General features: G+C 36.7%; 1 protein-coding gene across 4 annotated transcripts in view; it reads right to left on the bottom strand.

Annotated features, from left to right (window-relative positions):
* LOC120633905 (dystrophin, isoforms A/C/F/G/H-like) overlaps nt 1–25947 on the bottom strand; it is a 752632-nt gene that overhangs the window by 651425 nt on the left and 75260 nt on the right. For all 4 annotated transcript variants that reach the window (XM_039904299.1, XM_039904301.1, XM_039904300.1 and 1 more), the window contains 2 exons: nt 21771–21935; nt 17712–17985 (listed from right to left, as the gene is read on the bottom strand). In XM_039904299.1, coding sequence (XP_039760233.1) covers nt 17712–17985; nt 21771–21935 — 439 coding nt within the window. The remainder of the gene's footprint in view (nt 1–17711; nt 17986–21770; nt 21936–25947) is intronic.

Raw genomic sequence — 25947 nt, 5'->3', positions numbered from 1 at the left:
TTCTCTGTTTAATTCACTTTCACTCGTAGACTCGTATTTTTTTTGCTAGGTAAGTGAAAGAAATTGAACGAGCTTTAATGAGGCATCAAAAGCTGCGTATCTTCGCGTTTCTGATATCGATGTAAATAAATAAAAAAACGCTGAGTAGTCAAGAATTCGCATGTTTCAAAGTAGTTAAAAAGTCACAACGCACCTACACCTTCGTAAAAGGAAATGTTAAAAACTGATTTTAAAATTTCCATAATAACACCCCGATTAATTAAATTTTGATAATTTACGACGCAGCGTGAGAGTGCCGCAATTAATTTTCGGGATTTATGCGCAGAGTAAATAAATTAATTGAAATTAATGTCAACCATTGAATTATATATATAGAATCGCTATTCCAAACAAAATGTCGTGCATCGAGCAAAGTTTCGCATTTCTTGTACAATTAGTACAATATCTTAACACACTGCTACTACATAAATGCACAAGCGTGTCCGTTTGTTTGCTACATATGATACCGTCAAACCGATCTTAATGAAATTCTATCTCATATTCTTCAAATCTCTCATTATGTAGGGCGGTAAGAGATAGAAGAGATTTATATATGCCCAACTGGAGATGGATTATAAAATAAATATAAATATACTACGACAATACACACATCGCCACCTAGCCCCAAAGTAAGCGTACCTTTTGTTATGGGTACTAAGATGACTGATGAATATTTTTATGAATTATATATACATAAATACTTAGAAAATACATATAAACACCCAGACACTGAAAAACACTTAATGCTCATCACACAAACATTTTCCAGTTGTGGGAATCGAACCCACGGCCTTGGACTCAGAAAGCAGGGTCGCCGCCCACTGCACCAGTCGGCCGTCAAATTTTGCAGGACATATTTACTTGCATTGCCCTGCGACCTTCTTGTCTGTTTATACTCGTAGGCCCGACGCCTTTTCAACTTATCCTTAGGTAGGCCGTTGGCTCGGTCTATCTATTATGATAAATGCCCACGGCTGGGCACTAACTATAGTTCCCATTAGTGGGAGATTTATTATGCCCAGAGTCAACACCACGTTCAATAAAATGTAGGTCGATGAAAAATGTTGTCATCATTGAGTTATATGAATAGAGAAGAGGTTCGATTCCCACAACTGGAAAAAGTTTGTATGATGAACATGAATGTTTTCCAGTGTCTGGGTGTTCTGTATATTATATGTATTTATGTACATTATTCATAAAAAATTTCAACAGTTAGTACCCATAACACAAGCTACGCTTACTTTGGGGCTAGATGGCGATGTGTGCATTGACGTAGTATATTTATTTATTATGTATTTTATATAATTATATATATTATGTATATAAAAAAAAAATGTTTTGTCCTGCGTCCTACCTAAGGTGTAGGTTGATGGACGCTTATGTGCCTGTTATAACACCGGCGACCATGCCCTTCCGATCGGAGCATTGCACTGATACAATGCTGCTTGGCGGCAGAATTAAGCAGGGCCCGGACGAGTTCTGTCACAAAAAAATTGGTTGTCTGTAAAGTCGGCTTACTGACGATAGTTGAACGTGACAACGTACTGATGGAATGGTTTCATTTTTCAAAAGAAAATATTAATTTTATTTGTTTTGATAGATGTTATCGTTGCTATAAACAATTGACACCACATTCACTTTTCACTGCACTTCATCCTTGCCGAAAACAAGTAAATGTATTATTGTATAGAAGCTGTCCACGCGGACGCATCGCTCACCCAAGTAGGAGAGAGACAGATGTCGAACGCGGAGGCCTACTGTGCCTCTTTGTCGCTCGTTCCGCGCTCTCGCTTGCACTTCAAGCCTTGAATAAAACGCCTCAGAGCGAGGTAACGCCGTATACGTCATGTTTTTTCGTGCGTGCAGCCGGCTCCATTCGATTATAAGACGTTGTCACGTCAAAAGCTCTACTACTTATAAATAATTACGAAGCTATGATTTATTATCAGTAGGATACCTATATAGGATACCTATAGAGCTATGGTAATGACTCGTCATCGAAACTGCACTTTGGCATTAATCGCGTCGGGTCAGTATACAAATTAAGTATGGTAGTTTTCTGGTAAGAAATTCACAGCATAAATCCGCCCACGAGACTGCGCCTAATATAATTAATATTTAATTTACTAACAGTTTGTGCCAGTAAATAGAGTAATGGTAAAGCTACGGTAATGATAATATTGCTCATTACCGAAGCAACACTAAGACATTCAAAGCGCTGGGTCTGGGTCATTATGTAATGGGTTTATCTGTAAGTAATAAGTTTAAAGTATCAACCCATAGATAATTTTTTCTAACTCTCGTGATATAATGAACACGTTATGAAAGCAGACGAGACTCTGCGACTAATTAGGTATCTAATCCCCTAACAGGATATGCACGTAAATAAGGTAATGTTAAAGCTATGGTAATGATAATATCGCCCGTCACCGAAGCACCACTTTGACATTCATGAGCGACTCATTACCATGCGCCGACTCAGCGAGTTTTTAAATGAATTTTAAATTAGAGTGACCTGCATCAAAGTTCTTGTTTTAAATTTTAAAATATTATAATGTTTCAGTTTTTTAGCCTAGAACGCAATCATAGGATATTACATGACCTATTCTTATATGTTACAGATCGGATGTTCCAGTCTTTAAGAGCCCTTACTCGTAGAAGATCGAATTTTGAGTTTAGAGCCTCTATGTTGCCTCAATTGCAGGGCAGAAAATACCGGAAATAGCTCAGGTACTCGGTGCATTGGTGCACCGAGGTACCTAAGGATAGTCATATACAGAGGTGTGATGAAGCCGGGAAAGGGAAAGAGTCCTTACTAGAATGAGTATACACCATTGTGGTGTGGCGTGGATACGGGTATGCGAAGGGTATACAATAAGGGGGTACATAATATAAAATTAGGAAAATCTTCAGTACGAGCCTTAAAACTTAACTTTTTACGAAGTCGGCATTTACCACCAGATCAAAGGAGTTGAATTTACCTACGTCAAATAAATTAATTTAGATTTATTAATTTAGAACTACTGTATCTTTTTTGTACTGTGGTGTTTTGCTAGAATTGTGCCCATTTATTGAATAAAATAACAAGATCAAATGGATTGGATCTCAATCGGTATTCCTCTCAGCCGGCGTTATAGATATTGCGTGTTTACTTACATTATTAAGCATTATGGGATGCCTGCGACTTCGTCTATGTAGAATTTCCCGTGAAATTAAGAAGTTCTTTCTTAGAACAATTTAAGAAAAACAATCCCGCTATACATTATCTTCGTCTTACTATTATTACGCTTCATACCGTACAAGATATTCTGCGGAAAGATAGACAATTTTTTTCTTCTTTTATTTGGGTTATTTTACAAAATATAGTTGTAAATTTTACGTGTTGGAATGATGCAGTCCAAGATGGTAGCAGGTTAATCTGTTAAGTTATATTAAATCCATATACCTAAATGTTTTCTACGCAACATCGTATCGTAACGCAAGATCTCTTGGCGGCAGGTTTTGTCTGTAGGACGGTAACAAGGCACGGTCGAAGCCTCCCAAAACGCAAGTTAGCAAGTCCATCTAATTTCACTATAGAGATATTCCATAGGATACATTTTCCCACATGTACATACACATGTACATTGGCCTGTATGTATTTAAAACTCATCACAAAATACTTTTGAATTCAGACATGTTCAAAAGACATACGACCACTAAAGGCAATAAAGTTAACTTTGCTACGAGTGCTACGGGTCCCGTAGCAGAGGCGGTAGCAAATGTAAAAGCGTAGACCACCATAGCTCACCCCACCTCAGAGAACCTATACTGCAGAGCATTGAATCTTTAACTACGTCCAACAGCACTAAGCCAAGAGAAATCTAAGGACACACGTAAGATATGCCTCGCGACTAAAAGTTGAACCTACCATTTCGAATAAACATTTTAGGGGAATGTGTGTGTGCCGTGCTAGCTCAGTGGGTGAAACTTCGACTTCACTTTCGGGGGGGCGAGTTCAAATCCCAGCATCTCTAACGCATTTTAAGATATGTGCGTTTTTGAAGCAATTAAAATCACACTTCCTTCTGTGAACGAAAACGTCATGAGGAAACCAGCATGCCTACTTGGTGTCATGTTCATGAATGTTTCCATCAACCTTAGGTGCAGGTATTAACCCTCATCATCATATCAACCCAAAACCGACCCACTACGGGGCACGGGTCTTGTTCCACAGTGAGAAGGGTTTGGGCCGTAAACCACCGCGCTGGCCCAGTGCGTATTGGTAGACTTCTCATGCCTTTAAGAACATTATGGAGAACTCGCAAGCATACAGGTTTCCTTACGATGTTTTTCTTCACCGTTGAAGCAAGTGATATTTTAATTACTTAAACCGCACATGACTTAGAAAGGTCATTATATTTTTTAGATGGGTATGTATATATGCACCACCTAACTATTTTCTGTATTTGTTTTCTTTGCCAATGCCTGGAAGAAACCGCTATGAAGCAATAAGGCCGCCAAATTGTATACGTTGTTTTGTTATACTTTTCTTTTTTTATGTACTTTTTCTGGTGCAATAAAAGTATAGTAGTAGTATTGTATTACTACTTCTTTCGATATGTTTCTGTTTTTGTTATATTTTAAATATGTTAATGTTGTGGTGTACAAATAAAGAGTTTAATAATATATTCATTTAATCATTTTTGTTTTTTTTTCCAATAAACACATCGCCATGTAGCCCCAAAGTAAGCGTAGCTTGTGTTATGGGTACTAAGATGACTGACAAATTTGCAGGTACAGGCTGGGATTCGAACTCGGCCCCCGAAAGTGAAGCCGAAGTCCTAACCACAGGACCTGTAATTCCACCGGAAACCACGCCCTTCAAACTCAGCAGCAATCAGCAGTTCTACAAAGCGGCAGAAATAAGCATGGCAGTAGTTCTTTTTCCGGACGAGCTCTACGACAAAAACCTCTACTATTATTATTAAAAAAATAAAGAAAGACTTGTTCGGTAAAACATAAGAGATACTAAAATGTCTATTATTTTGTCTGGTGAGAGACGTCCTTATTAGCTGGTGCCGTAGCATGGTGGCCGTTTCTACAACTCTACAAACAAACATTGCTTCAAGCGATTTTAGATAAATGAATATAGTATAAAGTAGCGTTAATAAGATATAACTGGACACATAAGACCAAATATATACGCGACTAAATGTCCCTAGTCTGTCGCGGCATTTCGAGTAACTCTAGAACTGGCCCAGACTAAGTCTTTATTGCTAAGGTGTTAAAGTCGAGAATTTATAGCCACTTTCATAGACAACGATGGGGCCATAAAGCGTCTAGTGGTCCCGCAACAATCTGCAGATGGCTGTACCGCGTTATATTTTATGAGGATTTTACAACTTTTTTTTTTCATTCATATACTGTTCGTTAGTCTCGAGAGCAAAGTGGATATTTCAAGTTAAAACAAAAAAGCTTTGTTTGACGATGATTTTTAATCGACTATTCGGTTTCGGAGCGAAACGTGCGTACAGGGTACATAGCCGAAAGATACTACCGAAGGTATATTACTAATTTCGGCATCGGTGCAGCGTTAGAAGAGCCGTAGCTTAGTGATTTAAGCGCTCAGGCCGCGATTGCCAGACAGTCCCAGGTTGAAATCCTGTCGGTTGCGAAAATTTTTATTTGCATTTTAAATTTATAAAAAGAGGAGGGGTGCTGAATTCTGACTTGCCGTCACCACACGGCAAATCGTATGTATCAAAATGTGTGTTTAAAAATAGCAATTTACTAATTTTTTTAAAAAAATCTTACGTTGAGGTTTCGCTTTTACCTAGAGTGTTTGTCATGTAGCCGATCACTTCACTGTAGAAATCTTCACGCTTATAGTTTCCAAAAAGTCTTATACTACTACCCAAACAAGATATTATAAAGTTGCAAACATACCAAGTAGGTCAAAGTTAATAAAAAAAAGTACGGAGATAAAAAAAAGTACAATAACCTTTGTTCGCACGTCCGCATGCCAACTCATTATGTAGCTTAATCTAAAAACAGTCTTTATGCACATTGCAAAGCGCACACCAGAAATGTTTGCAGAGAGTTTTTAAAGAACGACCCATTTTACATCGGGAGACGCGAAAAAAAGCGAAATGACAAACAACAATGGCACAAAGAACTGGGCCGCGGCAACGTGGTTGCAAATAGCGGATACTGGGAAATGGGTGGAAATGTTCAGCTATCAAACCTAACCTATATATGGAGGAGCTAATATTCAGAAACATTATCATGTTTGATCGGAATAGGATGTGATTTTGTTGAGGGAGTAAGTAGTCCATAAAAGTGGAATTCCGTCATGTTATCGCTTTGCAAATAGACAAAGTACTGACGTAGAACAGCAAGAGTTTTTTACATTGCGTGATTCCATAGTGTGCAGTGTTACTGGATCTTATTATTAGGTAAAGCTGCTATATTGAAACTATACTACGGTTTTCTTTGTATTTTTCCTATTGTTTTGTGTTGCAATATAGTTTTTCTATTCTATTCTATATTCATATTGCAGAAAAGAGCTGTACGGTCAATATATAAACTTAAATCACGCGAATCCCTCCGTGAAAAATTTAAAGAAATAGTTACGGTAGCCTCACAATATATTCATAACAACATAGTATTTGTAAGAGAAAACATACAAACGAAAAGTGGATATAAACAACCGCTTTACTCGAAATGGACATAAGTTAGTGACATTTGCATATCGTTTGCGAAAGGTGCAAAAGTCATTTGTGCGATTGAGTATATGCTTTTATAATCTGATTCCCAAGCTAATTTTGGACCTGCCAATGCATAAGTTTCAACAATGTGTTTAAAAAAAATTTAATAAATCGTGGCTGAATAAACGACAAGGCTGTTTGTAAGCAGGCTCCGCTCTCCCATCAAAAGAGCAATCTGCTAAGTTTCTTGCCGGTTCTTCTCGGTGGAATCTGCCTTCCGAACTAGTGGTAGTCACTACAAACAGACTGACTAGACGTTTCAAAAGTGGTTATATACTGGGCCTACTTGAAATAAATCGATTTAGAATATATAATATATACTTTTAAAATCCAGATATACCATTTTGGAATTGATATTTGTAACTTAAGGTTTCTAATATCAACGCATTGAATTAAATCCAAATTGTTAAAACGGTAGATAAGCCTAAAAAATACGTATTTGTTTATCGTTATGTACGAAAATAATAGTAAAGTTAAACCTTAGACAGGAAAAATTTAAAGCTGTTGGAAATAACATCTTTACCGCTATTTGCAATGTAAGATTTAGCGTCCCGGTACAATACCACGCAGCAGAAGGCTCAGATCTTAACAAAGTTTTGCATAAATATAGTTTACACCTGGGTAAAAAATATTATTTTATTCATAGCGGTACTAAGCGACTTCGTCCGCGTATAACTGATGCTAGGTTTCCCTTACAAACTTTCATCGTCTATTCTACGCCCGCCCGACCTTTGACGATTCAGTTTCGACAGACGATCTTTCAAACTTTTTATTTTTAATTCTTTACTCGTAAATATTGCAGCATGTATGTATATAACAGAAGATTTTTGAAATTATACTTCTTAGCGATACATCAGATTAAGGAAGAGAAAAATAAATGAAAAGCGATTTATTTTTTATTTAAATGCCTTTTATGGTATAAAAATATCAAAAATATTTTTGCGGTATCTTAAAAAATATACACCGAATTAAAACAGGACTTTGAAGCTTTGTTGTAACCTAGATTTTAAACAAAATCCTTAAACTTACTTTTGCATACAAAGATTTTCCTACTTACCAAACTATATTATCATCTTCTTTAGTATTCACAGAAATGTCTCTGCGGTAGACAAAGGCATAGAAATTTAAGCCCCAACTTGGAAGTTCCAAGCACTAACTTTCGCATTGGTCTGAGAACACAAATTCCGTTCGGACTTTGTTAAGTAACCACATTGTGTTATCTTATTCAGTGACGTAGTCATTTCATTTTCCCATTTATCTCAGCGTTAAGTAGTTTATGTAGAACACTTTTTAAAGTATTATTCGTATCTGAAGAGTTCTATTGAATCTGTTTAGGCTTTCCCGCGTGAAAAAGTAGCCTACACTAATATTTGCAGTTCTTGGCCAATATTGTTATAATGTTACTTAAACATGCCTGAACAAAACTACAACAAAAAAAAAGAAAAAATGATTTAACGGTATATATATACTTTCGCTCGAATAATCTCAACAGACAGTATATTGAAATCACAGTCCCAGGCCGTTTATTAGGACTATCCATATTATTATTATTATATTGTGTTTGTTTGAAAATGGGCTTGGTTGGAAGCATGTTAGAATGCACAATGCACACACGTAAGTCATTTCTGCGATGTTGGTGAAGTTTTGCACAGAAGTAGTTTGCACTCTTGAGACAGCCATAAGATGCATGTTATCCTTGGAAAATAAGGGGTTACCTCAGGATTGTTAAAAACCCCGGGATACCTCCATGGGACCTAGATGCTGAAGTTCTGGCATACGTATACCAGCGTAGAGTAGCTGTCCGGATACGAGGGGAACACCCTTCATTAGAAAGGATCGCAATGTGGCGGCGAACAGCACAGGCAGAGCTATTCCGCCAGTGGCAAGGAAGGCTTGAGGCACCCAGCGCGGGCCAACGAACTATTGAGGCCATCCGGCCTGTTCTCCAGCAGTGGGTGAAAAGGAAGCACGGAACACTCACTTTCCATCTTGCACAGGTCCTTTCAGGGCACGGTTGCTTCGGAAGGTACTTGTTCAAGGTGGCTGGTAGAGAGCCTACTGAGGTGTGTCATGAGTGTGGCTGTGCCACAGATACAGCACAGCATACATTGGCTGACTGCCCCAAATGGGCGGAGTCACGCAAGGCACTCGTAGCTACGGTTGGGCAGGACCTCTCTCTACCAGCCGTGGTTAGGGCCATGGTAGGAAGTGACAGGTCGTGGGAAGCAGTGGTCTCCTTCTGTGAGGATGTGATGGTGCAGAAGGAGTTGGCCGAGCGGTTGAGAGAGGACGATGTAGACTCTAATCCGCTCCGCCGCAGAAGAGTCGGGCGTAGACAGATGGCGCACAACCGACGTCTGCCCCCTTGAGAAGGACCTCCGGGTGATAGATACGGGGATTCTGTCGCCCGTCGGAGTTTGGTCCTCGAGTTGAAAGGCATACCCCGTGTTCCTGGTTTGCCTTCGGTGGTGTTCAGCAGTATCCGAAGTTGTTACAGGGAAGTGCCTGCCTCAGTAGGCACCGCTGACTGGGTTGTGGTTGTGTGCGAAAGCGTTCCCATGACCCAGTTACCAGGCGATGAGTTGGAACACCGTGGGGTTTTAGTCGGTAAGAGTCCGGCATAACCACTGCGCCTCCCCGTGGTGTAGTGGTATCCATGAGGATTTCCCCACGAAAAAAAAAAAAGGATTGTTAAAAACCCAAAATCAACGCAACCAAAGTCGGGATCCTGTACCGATGATTTGAGTTTCATATTGTAGTACTAGGATATAAGTAAACGAAAAAAGTCATTTTATTCCAAGAAATGAGTGAAATGATACTATTTTTAGTTTTTTCAAATTCACACATGTACGGTGTGAATTTAAGAAAACTGAGATAAAATATAAAAAATCTATAAACTGCATTTTGATTATATGTATATAGTTATGGTTCGATCGGCAGTAATACTATAAGTCACATAAAGCATCGGTTTTTAATTAAAAAAAGAGAGAACCAACAAAAGGCCGGGTGTCACCGACAGCTGATCACGAATTAGCGAGCTTAACTTTTTTCATTAGCTCCAACTTCCCTGGCTGCAAACTGCGCTTAAAATGTATTAAGCTACGTAGGTACGTAACTAACACACTGCTTCGTTAAGTGTTTTCGTTATAGTGATTAGCATATTAAACTAAGGATCACGTCGGAATTATAAGGTATTGATTTCTGTTAAGAAGTTCGGTATACAAAATTGGTTACGTTACATATTTATACTGAAGATTAAAACAAACATAAAAAATTATAGGAGTTGCACAAGGACAACTTATCTCTTAAAGTATTTCTCCCAGGAGCCTTTAAATGTGATCAAATTTAACGGTTGAATGCTGAGCAGTTACTTAAAGAAATACCTGATTTATAGCTATACTTTAATAAACACAAAAAATTCGTTAAGAATGTGTCCGCATTGGGTATTCTCTCCAGGAGAAGTCGGCCCGGAGTTAGGAAATTGGCATTGTTCCTGGGGCTCAGGAAACAAGTTAAGCCAACGGTCCAGATGACTTTCATTAGCTAGTGATTAAAACTGTTAGAAATCCTTTAGTTAACTTTTTATTGATCTAATCAGTGTTTAGCATGTTCAATTTCTGATCACGAGTTCCCATATTCGGATTGGATTCGGATCGAGTCAAAATTATTAGTTATTTCCATTATGGACATTATTTAATATCTGGTCATGACAATTATTATTTTGCGAGATGCATCAGCAACTAACTCGAGAATCGTTAAACTGATAACGAAATTTTCATTTCGTTTTAATACCTATGTTATTAAAGCGAAATGAATTTTGATTTGTAAGAGCTGGCTGAGCCAATTAACTCAAACATAATATTTGAATTGGTAGAAATTTGTTAAAATTTGCCTTAATACACTTTGGTGTACCTGACAGTTTAATTAGAATTGTTATGTTGCCTGCCGTAAGTCCAGACGAGCGACTTATGACTGATGACTGACGGCCGATTGGCGCAGTTTGCAGCGATCCTGCTTTCTGAGTCCAAGGCCGTGGGTTCGATTCCCACAACTGGAAATGTTCGTGTGATGAGCATGAATGTTTTTCAGTGTCTGGGTGTTTTTATGTATATTCTAAGTATTTATGTATATTATTTATAAAAAATATTCAACAGTCATCGTAGTACCCATAACAGAAGCTACGCTTACTTTGGGGCTAGATGGCGATGTGTGCATTACGACAATGCACACATATATTTATTTATTTATTTTATTTATCGCTGGATTACGTTTTTAGAGTTTACTTTTTTTATCTTTCATCGTCATCTGCCTGAGCATAGTAATTATGCTCAGCCTATGTGTGCTGCAATGTGACGTGGCCCGCCACTTCACTTATAGAAGAAACGGTTTTAGAATGTAACCACGCTGCTCCAAAGTTCTCCAGGTTTTAATATACTGACCGTTTTCACTAAACGTAGGGAAACGCCTAAATCGAATGCCTAACGATTAAAGCGTCTACGAAAAAAAGTTTCACCAATTCTTAGGTGATAACTATTGGTCAAAGGTAGATGTAGGTATGCCTAGGAATATCCTTAGATTAGGCGTTACTTATGTATTCATTGCAGTGTTCATAGGTAGTGAAAACAGGCATAAGTATTCCCAAATTAGTTTCAAACAACGTTATAAGTACTCTTCTTTTTTCAATTTCAATTTTTCACAGAGAAAAAATATATACTTCCTCTTCTATTCTCCATTTTCATAAATACCATGACTGATCTCCTTTCTTTACCTTATCATCTTTATGCGGATGATTTTCAAATATATGTGTCTGCTCTGGTTTCTGATATTCCTGAGGCTGTAAATAGACTCAACGCTGACCTTAGTGCTATCTGTGACTGGAGCAGATCTCATGGGTTATTGGTTAATGCCAGCAAGTCTCAGTCAATTATTTTGGGTAATTCTAGGCAAATTGTGAAAGTGAATTTTTCTGGTATTCCGCAAGTCACTTTTGATGGGTCTCTGCTGCCTTATAGCAAAACTGTGAAAAACCTAGGCATTCTCATGGACAGCAGTTTATCTTGGAGGCCGCAAGTAGCCCATGTAAGCCAGAAAGTTTTTAGTGCCTTTGGGTCCTTAAAAAGATGGAAAAATCTCTTGCCTATCAAGACTAAGATTTTATTAGCCAATACCCTTCTTCTTCCTATTTTAGATTATGCCGATGCCTGTTATTTAGACTTGACTGAGGACCTTCTGGATAAGCTGGAGCGACTACAAAACTTATGCATAAGATTCATATTTGGTCTCAGGAAATATGATCACATCTCTGAGTATCGCAAAAAATTGAAGTGGCTTCCTATTAGGCATCGGCGTAATCTGCATGTCCTTTCAATCCTGTATTCTACTCTTTTTCATCCTTGGACACCACTCTACCTTAAACAACGCTTTCATTTCCTTTGCCCGTGTCCATCTCAAGGATCTCAGCGTTCTGCTAGGGAGAATATTCTCCGAATGATGAAATGTAAGTCTCAAAGTTACTCGGAATCCTTCACAATAAAAGCTGCAACGCTGTGGAATGCACTCCCTGACGATATTCGTCGCTCTAAATCCCTAGCTATTTTCAAAAGCCGTGTTAGACATCACTATTTGTCATTATAATTTTGTTGTTCGTATATGTGTACTTAGGTATCTATAGTAAATATATATAAATATTTGTTAATATATATATATATATATTTATATTTATTTATATCTTATTTTATTTATCTCTTTTAATAATTTATTATATTAGTTATTAGTAGTATGTACTTAAGTGTGTAAATTTATGTATTGTTTATTTTAATTGCGATTTCCCGTCTCTCATGTTTTGTTGTGTACTATCGGTAAGGTTACCTGGCAGAGATCACTTTTAGTGATAAGGTCGCCTTTTGCTTTTAATTTTTTTTTAACTATATTTGTAATTTCTCCTTTATTACGCAATAAAGATGTTTAAATAAATAAATACTTTTTATTCTTGATCATATTTCGACTAAACGACGACATAAAAAAAACTCCAAAGTTACATCGGACGCAGTAAAGGTTTTCTTGGTGATTTATTAAAATTGTATATACTTTATATTATGTAATGATTATTGTGTTAAGGTTTTTTTTCGCAACGACACATCGAAATAAAACGTTGTTATAAAAGGGCACAGAGCGGCCACATAACATTTGTGGTCGTGTTACATAGCGCAGCGTTCAGAAATCGAATCTAATGTCACGCTCCAATTACTATTATCACGTTTTTTATAATACCCGGTATTAAAGGTGGCATACTGAACTTTCAGAAAAATATTTATAAGCCATAACAACTAAATATTCAATATAAAATATAAAGTGTTCAATAAGCGACACGACTAAATGTTTTGAAACGAAATGTCCCTAGTGCGATCCGATACTTAGGATACCTATCACGTTTGTAATAATACCCGATATTTAATTTAGCGTACCGAAAATTCAGAAAAATATTTAAAAGCCATAACAACTAAGTGTTCATTATAAAATATAAAGTGTTAATTAATAGTATTTTTATTTTCTAAGCGACACGACAAAATGTTTTGAAACGAAATGTCCCTAGTGCGATCCGATACTAAGGTTACCGGTTGGTCGTGGTATTATCTTTAGCAGATTACCAAACATTGTTGCAGCGATGTTACGTCGAATTAATGCGGCTAATCCCTAAAATTAGACTTAAACCGCCTTGTGGATGCATAGTAAAGTAAACAAAAACATCTGCATTATATCAAAAATGGTATCGTGTTTACAATACCCATATTGGTTTGTCGAGTTATCTATAAAATCATAACACTTTATAAGCTTAAAGCCGTTCTTTACACTTATTATAAATCGCTTGTTAGTTTGCCCTTCTTTCACGCAGTAACGGAGAAATTTACCCATGTTTCAAAACCAAGCGAGTGATAAAGGAAATTTTAGATTTAAATATACTTTAGTAAATTTTTTCAACCTGTCTTATTATGTTAAACGTTCATTACTTTCATTACTTTTAAGTGTGAACCATATGTTTAAGGCATCATTCAATTAATCGTACTCTAAACCAGTCCACAGCAGGACTAAAGGACACTTCTAGCGGGAGGGTTTGTCCATAAGCTCCACGCTTGTAGTACACGCGATGGTAGTAGTAGCACAGATAACGCTGCTGCCCGTTATCCTTTATATTCCCTTAGTCGCCTCGTACAACATCCACGGGAAGAGAAGAGATGAACACTGTATTCTGATCTGCCACTTTCACGAAAGTATCCGTTAAAATAAGTAAAAATTAACGAAATAAGAAGGATATATTCTTTTTATTTATACGTTTTTATCATTCTCAAAACAACAACATTCACTTCACACCAAAAAGCTAAAGCTAAAAATCGTTAGCATATTAAGACAGGCATTAAAAAAGTATATGTAGCTTTGTATGCTTTTAAATTTGTTAATAAGTAACATAGTATTAATTCTTGTAAAAAATACCAGTGATTAGTTCAAGAACTTACCTTTCATTTCACTATTAAAAGGTTAATATTTAGCATAACTTACTTATTGGTAGAATTTATTGTGAGGTGCAGCTTTCCAGTTAATCCTATTTTAGTATTGTACACTTTTATAAGTTTCAAAGATATATGCGTTTTATGTAAACCAGGAAATATTTCAGCCAATCACCGAGCATCATATTAACCCGCGAAACACGCTTTTGCATCTGCCGATTGGCTGGGATTTGTCAATACCTCGTTGCTGCAATTCAAATCGTAAAGTAAAGCAACAAGGCCGGTATTGCAACGATAATCGATATAGACAGATTTATATTACTTTTTTCTGTATAAAATAGTATTGACGATGAAACTTATAAAAGTAGTAATACACAAATGCAGTTTTATAAGGCAAAATAAACATGACATTTTTTTTCGAAGTTGATTTGAATACAAAACAAAGGTAATTATAATACATTAAATTCTTTATTTTGTGATATATGATATTTATTAAGCCTTAAAATTATAGTTAGGTGTAGTGTAGCACTAAATAATCACAGGTTAGCGAATAAAACAAGCGGTTAGTAGACGAACCATTTATTTGACAAAACAAATGCACAGGACTTCTTACAAATGGCACATGTGGCAAAACGGTTAGTACTGGAGCAAAGAATGACTTTACTTAACTGTAACTGTTAAGATGTGTACCTTTCAAAATTGTAATTAAAGCGTGACATCTTAGAAGTGGGAGATCCCGGTTTCGATCCGGTAGGAGCAATTTGGGAATTTATAATTTCTGCTACTATGGTCTGGTCTGGTTGGATTTCGAACATGGCTAGTAACCAAAGCGGTTCTGCGTTCCAGTAAGATACCTTTTAGAAACCGATAACGGATAGGTTTCATACAACTGCCATAAAACATGCATGACATTTCAGCTTGCAGAAATCACTTAAAATCTGGTGAAGTTGTAGTCTAGAGCGAACTTGTAATACAAAAAAAATAACGCAACTGCAGAATAAGTATCTATTCACTTTTCAAAACAAAAGAATTAAAATTGAAAACAATCCATACCAAGTTGTGTAACTAAGTGAGGTTCTTATGTTTTATGAACCTGAGATTTTAACTGCCCGGTTTTTACGTGTATTTTGAAACTTCTACCACTTAATAACTAGGTACGACTGAAGTCTTAAACACCAGATGAAGTATTTTAGAAATAATAAATGCCCAAAATCGGTTCCACTAAGGACGAGGTCGTTAAAATAGTTACGAATCAATCCATTTCAAACTTTGCTCCACCATACAGTATTGTTAACTTAGCCAAAGTGTTTCCGAAATGCTGGACCACATAACTATTGAACGTGTTTCTATATATTTTACTAATTAATACGTGATTCTTAAACGGAGGGAGTATCGATTTGACGCGTCTGGTTTTTGATGTGGCACAACTTATAGGCCGACGCAGACAGAGTATTGGCGTGGCAACGCTCAGTGAGCGAAAAATCGAGCTTTTTTCTACATATAAAAACACAGAGCTGGTAACCCATTGACCACATTCAGGCATCGTACCTTTTTAACATAATTAATTATACATGGGGCACCATCGGTTTGAAATATCATACGTCTACGAGTTAATAGGTCGATATCTAATTCTATCTTCTCTTTAAAAACGTAAATAGGTCTCGCCATTTAAGCGATCGGGTAGTTCAAAAGGGCGTTTTTACGCTTTGAGTAAAAGTTTGAGTATGGTATGGACACCCTGTATATTTGTATTTTGCTTTTTGAATGTAGGTTTATAATAATTTGACTCCACTGGTTCTTTCTTAATTATGTTGTCCTTATTCTGAGGTTGCCTGGCAGAGATCGCTTTTAAGCCAAAGGCAGACTTTGTATTCTACTTCCATCTTTGTTTTACTATTTTACTTCTATTACCTGAACTTCGTAGAGGTGTAAAAATAAAAAGCTTTAATAATATTTGAATGTTGTTGCAAGAATTATTACAATCAAACATTGTTATTACTATTACTAGATAGCTTATACAGTGTTACAAATATTTGATCCAGCATATCGAAATGAACACAAATTACCCGTCCACCCATTTGACTACCATATTCAAAGACGTTTAAAATTCCACAGTAGTAAACATACAACAACCAGTGGCGTGCACTTCGTACATGCGCAAAAGCACTGCCTACCCTAAAACTTATGTATAACTCGTATAGGAGGAAGAGTATGTATGGCATTTCCACTGATTGCATACCCTGGTTAGAAACCCAGTGCACGCCACTCACGACAACAATGTGCAAAAGCATTGCTTGACGGCCGATTGGCGCAGTGGGCACCCTGCTTTCCGAGTCCAAGGCTGTGGGTTCTATTCCCACAACTGGCAAACGTTAGTGTGATTAACATGAATGTTTTTAAGTATTTATGTATATTATTCATAAAAATATTCATCTGTCACCTTAGTAAACATAACACAAGCTACGCTTACTTTGGGGCTAGATGGCGATTTGTTATTGTCTTAGTTTATTAATTTTGTATAAATAGCCAGGAAAGCAAGAGGGGGTTAAATAATAAACTCCACCCATTATCATTTGCAGAATCAGAACTGCTTTTTTTTCAATTGGCGAGAGAACTGTTTTTAAATATTCCTCTACTCAGTTCACATTCAAACTAAAACGTCTAAGAACACGGTGTCAACTGTTAGTCAAAGATTTACCACTTAAGGCCTAACAAAAACACGTGGCATGACGTCGGAGTTATACAGTGTTTTGTCTCACTTTATTTAAAAGCGACTTTTATATGTCATAGTGTAAGACAGCATTGCTCATCCGACGTTATGACACATTTATTGATAGCCCTTAGGATATAACCAAACCAACAAAGAAGTAAGAACAGGTTTTCAAGTTCTGTCTTAAGCTTAGATTGATACTTAAGAATTATGAAAATTAAGCTTAATTTGCTATACTCCGCGAAAAGCAGGAGAATCTGTATGGTGTTATTTATAATTTCTTCAATCCTTATACTCCGCACCAAACAGATCTACGGCAATTTGAAACTTGAGAACCTGTTCTTAGCTCGATATTGCTTTATTGATACGGCTACTCTTAGATATGCCTTGACTACCCGATGCTTAACAAGTTTTAACGATCAAGGTATTCAATTTAGTCGTGCAATTAATTTATAAGGATTTTTTTAAAGATTCTCAGTGTATAAAAGCAGTTAATAGTTTTTGCTTCATTTCTTACAAAAATACTTCGCGTGACTCAGAACTCGGCGGGGATCCTAAATAGAACGCCATTGAACATCAAAACATTTTTTTCGGTGTCAAAGCATATCTATGAGTAAAATCATTGTTAGTACTTAGCGTATAACAGTAGCCAAACCAAAACCCAAATCAAACTACAGTGTTAAGTGACGCCCACTCTTAAGAGATACTTACCTAATTGTGTCTCCGAAGACTTCTCACTTTCCGAAGACAGGCTGCCCTTTCGTGGAACCGATGGTGCCCGAACTGGAACCGACTCCTCCCGAACCTTCGACCCTTCGCGGGACTTAGAAGCTTCTCGAATGAACGCCCAATCTTCTTTTAACTTGAGCACCCGCTCCCGAACTTCTGGGGACACGGTTTGTTTCGCGGCGACGCATTCGCGTTCTATGTTGTTATAATTTTCCAAAACTTCTCGGATTTCTGTTTCCTTGTCTTTTATGATAGTCTGTAAATAAATATTTTTTTTTAGCAACGATATGTAAAGTACATAAACCAAAACTTCGAAGAATAGAGACAGAAAGTGGACACTTTCCAACGCCTCAATTTTTGTTCCCTCAGACTCAAAACTATATGCATAGGTGTAAGCAGTTTTCAGTTTTTTCTTTTAATATTTATATTTGGATCAAGATAATAGCTCAATTGTTTGTAAGTGAAAAACCATCGCATATAAACAGTGAAAACGCATGCGAGTAACACGTCTTACGAAGTACAACCTGAGGGTAGGTGTTAAGCCTAATGTGCATATAAGACCGGCAAACACGCCACGGCAGCAATAAGTATGGCTAATACCGTCGAGTACGTCGAATATTTTACGAATTTTAGATTACCGTGTAATGTAATCACATGGGAATTGGTAGTGGGCGTGTCTACTGATCTTAGACGTTTGCTTACGTCACAACAGATACGTCATTGGTACACATTCATAAATCAGATCCACTATAGTCCACAAATCCGCACTGGGCCGGCGTGAAACATAAAATTATTAAAAGATTTCCTGTAGCAGGCGCCACATTATTTCTTATATTATTGTTTGTATTCTTGGTGGGGTTAAGTTTACAATAGAACTTGCTTACCCAAAACTAAAGGTATTTCATAACGTTGCCTGGTCTTTAAAGAAGCCTATCAAATTAAAAATTCATTTATTTCAAGTAGGCCTACTATATAAGCACATTTGAAACAAGCAAGTATGTATGTTTGTAGTGTCTCTACCACCGGTTCGGAAAGCAGATTCTACCGAGAAGAGCTGGCAAGAAACTCAGTAGTTGCTCTTTTCCAACATCAACATTAACAATCATTTTTCTATATTGCGGGAGATGGGAGCGAGACTGGCATTGTAATTTGTCATTAAGGAATTCATCAAATGTATAGATAGTAACCTCGATGTATTAGAAGTGTTTTTACACATTTTTTAAATGTATGTATTGGTAGGTCAAGAATTACTTTAGGAATCATGTTGTATAACTAACGTATACTCAACCCCACAAAGGAGTCATGTACCTTTCGCAGACGATATGCAGATATCACTAATTTATATCTGTTTCTGGTAAGTCGATTGTTAATATCAGCTTTTTGGTTATAAAGAGTAATATTTTGTCTCACAAAATTTAAGTAAGTATAAACATTTGTTTAAATTTTTCACAAGCGATATGACAAACAAAGCTGTATATAAATACATAATACAGTACAATACAGACGTCACAATCAGCCAAATAATAAGACAAACCAGATGCAAGAACCGGTGGAATTATTGAAAGCAATCTCTTAACTGGCAGCCTTTGGCAAGAGAGAAATGGTTATTTAATAAGCGATATCGTGCTGAAAAATGCTATGGTAAAAACAGACACAAATATATCTGATGAAAATTAAGCTTAATTTGCTATAGGTACTCTGCGAACAGCAGGAGAATCTGTACGGTGTAATTTATAATTTCTTCAATCCTTATAATCCTTAAATGTTAGAGGTGCGTGCTGGGATTCGAACCCGGCCCCCCGAAATAAAGTCGAGCACTGGGTTGATATAATCATGATGAAAAACGTAATGCCACAACGAGCTCGTTATCGTATCGTTATAAAGCTTAAAAACGCAATCTCATGGAAATAAAGCTGTAGTGTATTTTTCATGATAAATAGGCGCTACAGTCGTAAAAATGTCGTTAACGTACATGTGATAATATTCTTGGCGAAATAGTATTTAAACACAAGCTAAAAAATTTATACCTTAGCTTACAAATTGAAGCAGCGAGATTTGTCTATGCAAAATGAGGAATAATTTGTCTAATCTCTGTTTGGAATAATTATGTATTTATTTTTTGTTTTTTCTACAATTTAATTTAATTTTCTTTAATTACTTTTATTTACCTACTTGTTTAATTTAAGTTTGTGTTAGTTTTAGTTTTATTGGCTCTCTTTTACAGTTAATTTGGATTTTTTTTTATTATTTAAATTTCTTTCTAAAATTTTCTCGGGCGTCGCGGTTGTTTGCTCAGTCTGATACTGGTGCAGACTGAAAATCAGCGCTGAGCATTGTTGCTAATGCACAGCATAAGGCTGAGTTTGCGGCCATTTGCCATATTGTTAATATTTATTGATGATTCTTTTAGTTATTAATCTTGTATTAACAATAGTGTATGGCAATAAAGGATTTTTATTATTATTATTATTATTATTAAAATGTAATAGGTCCGTTTTGACATTTGTGCAAGACCATATAATGTAACTTGGAACGAAACCAAAAGAAACAATAAAATAAAAATCAATTACATACGGTGTTTTAAAAAAAAAAAAAACTGTAACCATTTTTTTACTGAATATCGAAAATAAATTTTGTGTAGTAATCTTTACTGCAAAGAATGAGCTTGGTTCTCAAAATGGGTTCTAAATAAAGAGTCTGAGTTGATGTATCTGACCAAACGGCACATGACTGAAGCGTCCCCGCGCGCACTGCGCAGTTTTTCGTTCCTCATCTTGTAAAGTTGACTGTGCGCTCGTTTAAGTTTGATATATATTGTTTACTATTACGTTAAATATGGCTCTTCTATTTTGTACATTAATTTAAACATAGTGATTTGACTCGATTTTTGTGTTTGTTGTTATATAGTACTAACTCTGTTTCAACATGTTGAAAAGTGGATGTATAATCAACAGCCAGTCACGCGTATTGGTTGTGAAGTTAAAGGAATACTTTGAACGAACGAACACTTTACAATACATAATAATATCAATCAAGTACTGATACAAACTTGAATTGATTAATCGTGAGTATCGAGTCCCGAGTTTTATGGTTCCATAACTAGTTACGTCGCGATGACAAATGTCAAAACGGGCCTATTACTTTTTTACGACTATAGTTTCTTTCAATCCGTGACCCCTCTCTACCTCCACTAAACGGGAGAGTTAAAAAGGAAAAATTGAAATATAAAAATTTCATTCAAAGAGTCAGGATTCGATCTCAGATGCCGTTACGTTGGGCCGCCCAAGCACTGATTTGTCGACTATGACGGAGCGCGTGAAAATATTGAATCGTCATTGCTAAAGATGATAAGCAGATAGGTAATTCATTATAACCTAAACCGCCCCAGAAAACTAATAAATAATAAATAAATATACTATGACAATACTCACTTCGCCTTCTAACCCCAAAGTAAGCGTAGCTTGTGTTATGGGTACTAAGATAACTGATGACTATTTTTATGAATAACTAGCGTACCCAGCCTGCTTTGCCCGGCTAGATTTTGCTTTATTTTTTTTAAACAATAAACTTTAATCATCATTAAATTTTTAATTTAAGTCTCATAATATATTAAATCATTTATTTCTCTCCGTATTAATTCTCTTCTATTCTCTTCTCGAGCGGTTGAAGATCATTATCAACACCCATGTACACCCAACAATAGAATATAATCATAGTAAATAAAAGCTGTATTTGACATTTAGACAGTTCAAAAATAGGAGTGCTCCGATTGTCACCAAACTTTACAGGATTACTCGCCAGGTCAATCCGGAGATTCTCTGAAAGTTTCATTGAAATCGATCCAGCCGTTTCGGAGCCTATACGGAACATACCCGCACACTTTCTCTTTTATATATAAATATAGATATACATAAATACTTATAACACACAAACATTTTCCAGTTGTGGGAATCGAACCCACGGCCTTAGACTTAGAAAGCAGGGTCGCTCCCCACTGCGTCAATCAGCCGTCGAACACAGAGACGAATGCAGATTACTCACGTCTATATCCGTTGGGGCAGCGTGAGGCAGATTGTCTGCCAGCGCCAACCGAGCTCGAGTCTCCATGGCCCAGGCTAGTGCGGCGTCGAGGCGGGTTGTGTACTTGCCCAAAGCGGTAAGTTTGCTCTTCACGTATTCTCCGTGCGCGGATAAGTTTCCTTGAGCCTGTGGACAATAAAATTATTTGTATAATTATTAGGACACCGTAAGGTATTTATGCCTGCGTCGTTCAGTCTCATACAAGACTGAAATGTATCGAAAATGCACTACGCTACGTATTAAAAAAAAAAAAGTCAGAATTCAAAAATATCTTTATTCAAGTAGGCCCATAGATGGCACTTTGATGCGTACATTACATGATAAATGTGTACACGGTAGTGAGATTATAAACATATTCGTAATCTTAAAACTAAAGCTACGAGGGTTCCAAACGCGTCCTGGTTCTTTATTGTTATCACCATCTCACATTGTCATTTTAAATTATTAGAAGAGCTACCTGGTTAAAGCAATAATTCACACTCAAGCTTTTTTTTTCGATAACGTAGTCCTTTATACTAAAACAGGACTTTGTAAGCCTACTTTTAATACAAACTTTGAACTTTTTAAGAGACATGACATGATGTCAATGAATTTTATGTAACCTAGTATATACTGTGAAAAGAATGTTATAAAATGTATAAGTAAGCAATACTCTTTAAGACGGCAATTTTTCTCCTAAAATGGAATACGAAACATTCAGGCGAGATTTAACTGAAGATACAAGTCTTAAACCCACATTTAGTTAGCATTAATTCAAGATGTTTACTTTTATCCTTGTTTTTATTTTCCGCGCCGTACGGAGCATATTTCTTGTTTATCCGCAAATAACCTTGGAAGTTTTGCGGGTAGTACGCGACGGGAGTTTTAACATGCTCTAGGGGAAGTGAGCTTTACGCGGTTATTTATTTAACTTGATTTAACTTTTGCGGACCAAGTTCTCGAGTATTAAAAGAAATTTGATGTTGATAGTACAGAAATTTGAGAAGTTAACTTTGGAAGTTTGTAACTTTGTAATTGGAATATTGAAGTTTTTTGTATAATTTTATTTTCTTGAAGCGTAGCTACGTTCCAACTCTCGTTTGGGACTCTCGGCAAAGCTTGGTTGGGAGATTGGCTTAAAAACCCAAATTATAGTATCCCACGAACAAAGTATCGTGTGATGGGGTATTATAGATAATACCATCGTAAACATAATTAAGCTTACCTATACGCATACCGAAATACAAAAATGGTTCGTATTTTTTTTTGAAGTGAAGATTCTTTAGAGTCGTTGTGATTTCAAACTCAATGAAACAAAAAAATAAGTCCATAGAGACACAAACACATAAATATATAGGACAGAGTGAGATAGAAAACATTATACATATTTTACCTATTCTAGTTACCATGGAAACTAAATAATTAACCTTACATTTATCCTAATAGTTCTGATACTCTACATCCACCTCAATCTCTCGTAGGCTTCTTTTCAGAAGTTACACTTATGCCGTGTGGGAATAAATTGGACAGGATTTTTTTTCTTTATCTGTTACTGTTTGTTGATTTTGCAACATCCATAATTTTTTTTTTTTTGAGGCGTAAGTGTTAAGCCTTCTATGTTTGTAATCACACCGGCAACAACGCCCACAGTCCGGAAATCCGCACGCGTTAGACTCTTTGTAGGTTTTTTAATCGGGCCGATAAAAGTTTTTCCGTCATATATCCGTTTTTGACCGACTTTAAGTAGGACGTGTGTGTTTAAATGGTGCAGTCAGTACGTTCCATACCAAGATAAAATCGGTCACCGATTGTCTAGTAAAGTTCAGGAAGGAAAAGAGCGTGGTTAAATACCTTCCGAGATTATCTAACGAAAAATAATATCCCATTTACGACATTAATTTGGGAAAAATTTAAAACCTCATAAAACGTCGTCTATTCAAAAGCCGTGGCTTTATATCATTTTTATTTGCCAACGGTAGCATATTTCCTGTTTATCGGCAAATAAATTCGGATGTTTCCACCGGAGTACCGAGCGCGGGGATTTAAAGCTGGGTATGCATTATGTTCGCGAACCTGCAACGTTCATTTCTCTTCCCTATAAGATATTATGATCTTGAACAACAGGAGAGTTTATACTCTCCTGTTGTTGAGCCCGGCACTCATATGCGAGATGTTAGTCGTTAACGTTGCAGGTACGGTAATGAAGTTTTAATGTTTACGCGGACACCAGCGTTGCGCGTTGCTTCGCTTGTTCGCTCTGGGCAGTTCCGCACGTAATCATCGTTTGTGTGCGTCGTAATTTCTTCTTTTTTTATTGTTGCTCGCTACTTTAGCTACGGAAGCTCGTTCCAGAAGCCTAGCACTCCGCCCACGTTGCTAAGGAATGTGGCTGGGGATCTCAGATAGTTCTAGATGGCCCATGTTCAACTTGTTCATTTAGAAATCTATGTTAGAGACTCTCGTATAAAACTGCGTAAAACGAATGGAAACAAAGCGACTATCCAACAGCCCTCGCGTAAGCCTTAAAATTAATAAATTACCTCTTTAACAAGCCTAGTAACACGCACCACAAGTTTCAGCAGAAGCGGTGATAGCCTCGTGGGTAACGCATCGGTTTCCTTTCGAGGAGACCGTGTTGGAGCCCCGGTACGCACCACTCACTTTCCGGAGTTATGTGCGTTTATTAATTTAACCAATTTATATATCACTTGCTTTAACTTGGTAAACTACTGCCTAAACCCTCCTCAAAATTCAAATGATCAAAATTCAAAATTTCTTTATTCATGTAGGTAGGTTCATAAATATATGTTTACATGTAAGGGGATGGGGATAACTTCGTTCGCTAACTTAAACCTAAAGCTACGAGGGTTCCAAATGCGCCCTGGTCTAAGAAGAGCCCACAAAAAACTTAGCCGGGTATTTTTTTTTTTTGTTGTCGCCATCTTAAATTTATACTAAGCTATGAAGTTAGAGCAATTCACACCCAAGCTTATTTATCGTTTAAGTAATCCTTAACGTTATAATAGGATTTCTCTGTAAGTGTTTTATATATACTTAGAACTTATTGAGAGAAATCTCAAAGATTTCATTCGTTAATTTGTTGTAAAATAATTTAAAATTGCCCTCGAATGAATTAGCATCTCTCTTTCTGAGAGGAGGCCCGTGCCCTGTAATGGGCCGGTAATGTAGTTGATGATGATACTGAAATAGCTTTTGACAAGACTTTAAAATTTGCTATTAATTCGCGAAAACCAGGCAAATCTGCACGGTGCAATTTATAATTTCTTTAATATCCCCGTACCACGGATTGCACGTTCCCATCGGTTCGCCGTCGGTCCCGGTTATTATAACACACCAGACCGGATAAAAGCAGCGCAGCGGTCGATGCTAAAAAAACATCTCTCCTGTGAGAGACGAGGCCTGTGCCGCAGCAGTGGGATTGTAAATAGGCTTCGAATGAACGAATGAAGTTTGGTGTACCTTGTATTGACGACTCGAGCATTTATTTTAACGTGTGGATACTTAACTTTAGCACGTTAACATCGGGAGAGGCTTAAAGTGGTTTCAACTTTATTAAACAACTTTGTTGCCATTACATATCTGTTAAGATAATTTTGGAGGTTTGAATGAATTTCGCCATTCCATCGGAATAGTGTGCTGTCTGAAATTCTTTAAAGAACCAAGTGTGACTAAGACTTATAAATTGCACCGTGCAAATTTGCCTGGTTAAACTATAGCAGCTTAAGCTTAATGTAAATTAATCATTGTAAATTAATGATTATTTAAGCATAACATCGGGGAAGGACTTAAGGTGGTTATTTGTTTTCGTGTTTCAATTTCGCCATTCCATCGGAATGGAATGTTGTCTGCAAGTTTATAAAGAAACAAATGTGATTAAGACTTATAAATTGCACCGTGCAAATTTGCCTGGTCTTCTTGATTTATAGCTAATTAAGCTTAATGTAAATTAATTATGGTAAATTACTGATTCGATACAAGCTAATGTTATTATTTAGGCATGTAGATACTAAACTTTAACATCGGGGGAGGACTTAAGGTGGTTATTTGTTTCGTGTTTCAACTTTCACAGGCAAAATTTGAGGGTATTAAACAACTTTGTTGATAGAACGTATCTGGTAAGATAATTTTGGACTTTCGA

The sequence above is a fragment of the Pararge aegeria genome, chromosome 22 (assembly GCF_905163445.1).
Source record: "Pararge aegeria chromosome 22, ilParAegt1.1, whole genome shotgun sequence".
Classification (NCBI taxonomy): domain Eukaryota; kingdom Metazoa; phylum Arthropoda; class Insecta; order Lepidoptera; family Nymphalidae; genus Pararge; species Pararge aegeria.
This window is presented reverse-complemented; position numbering and strand designations above follow the sequence as displayed.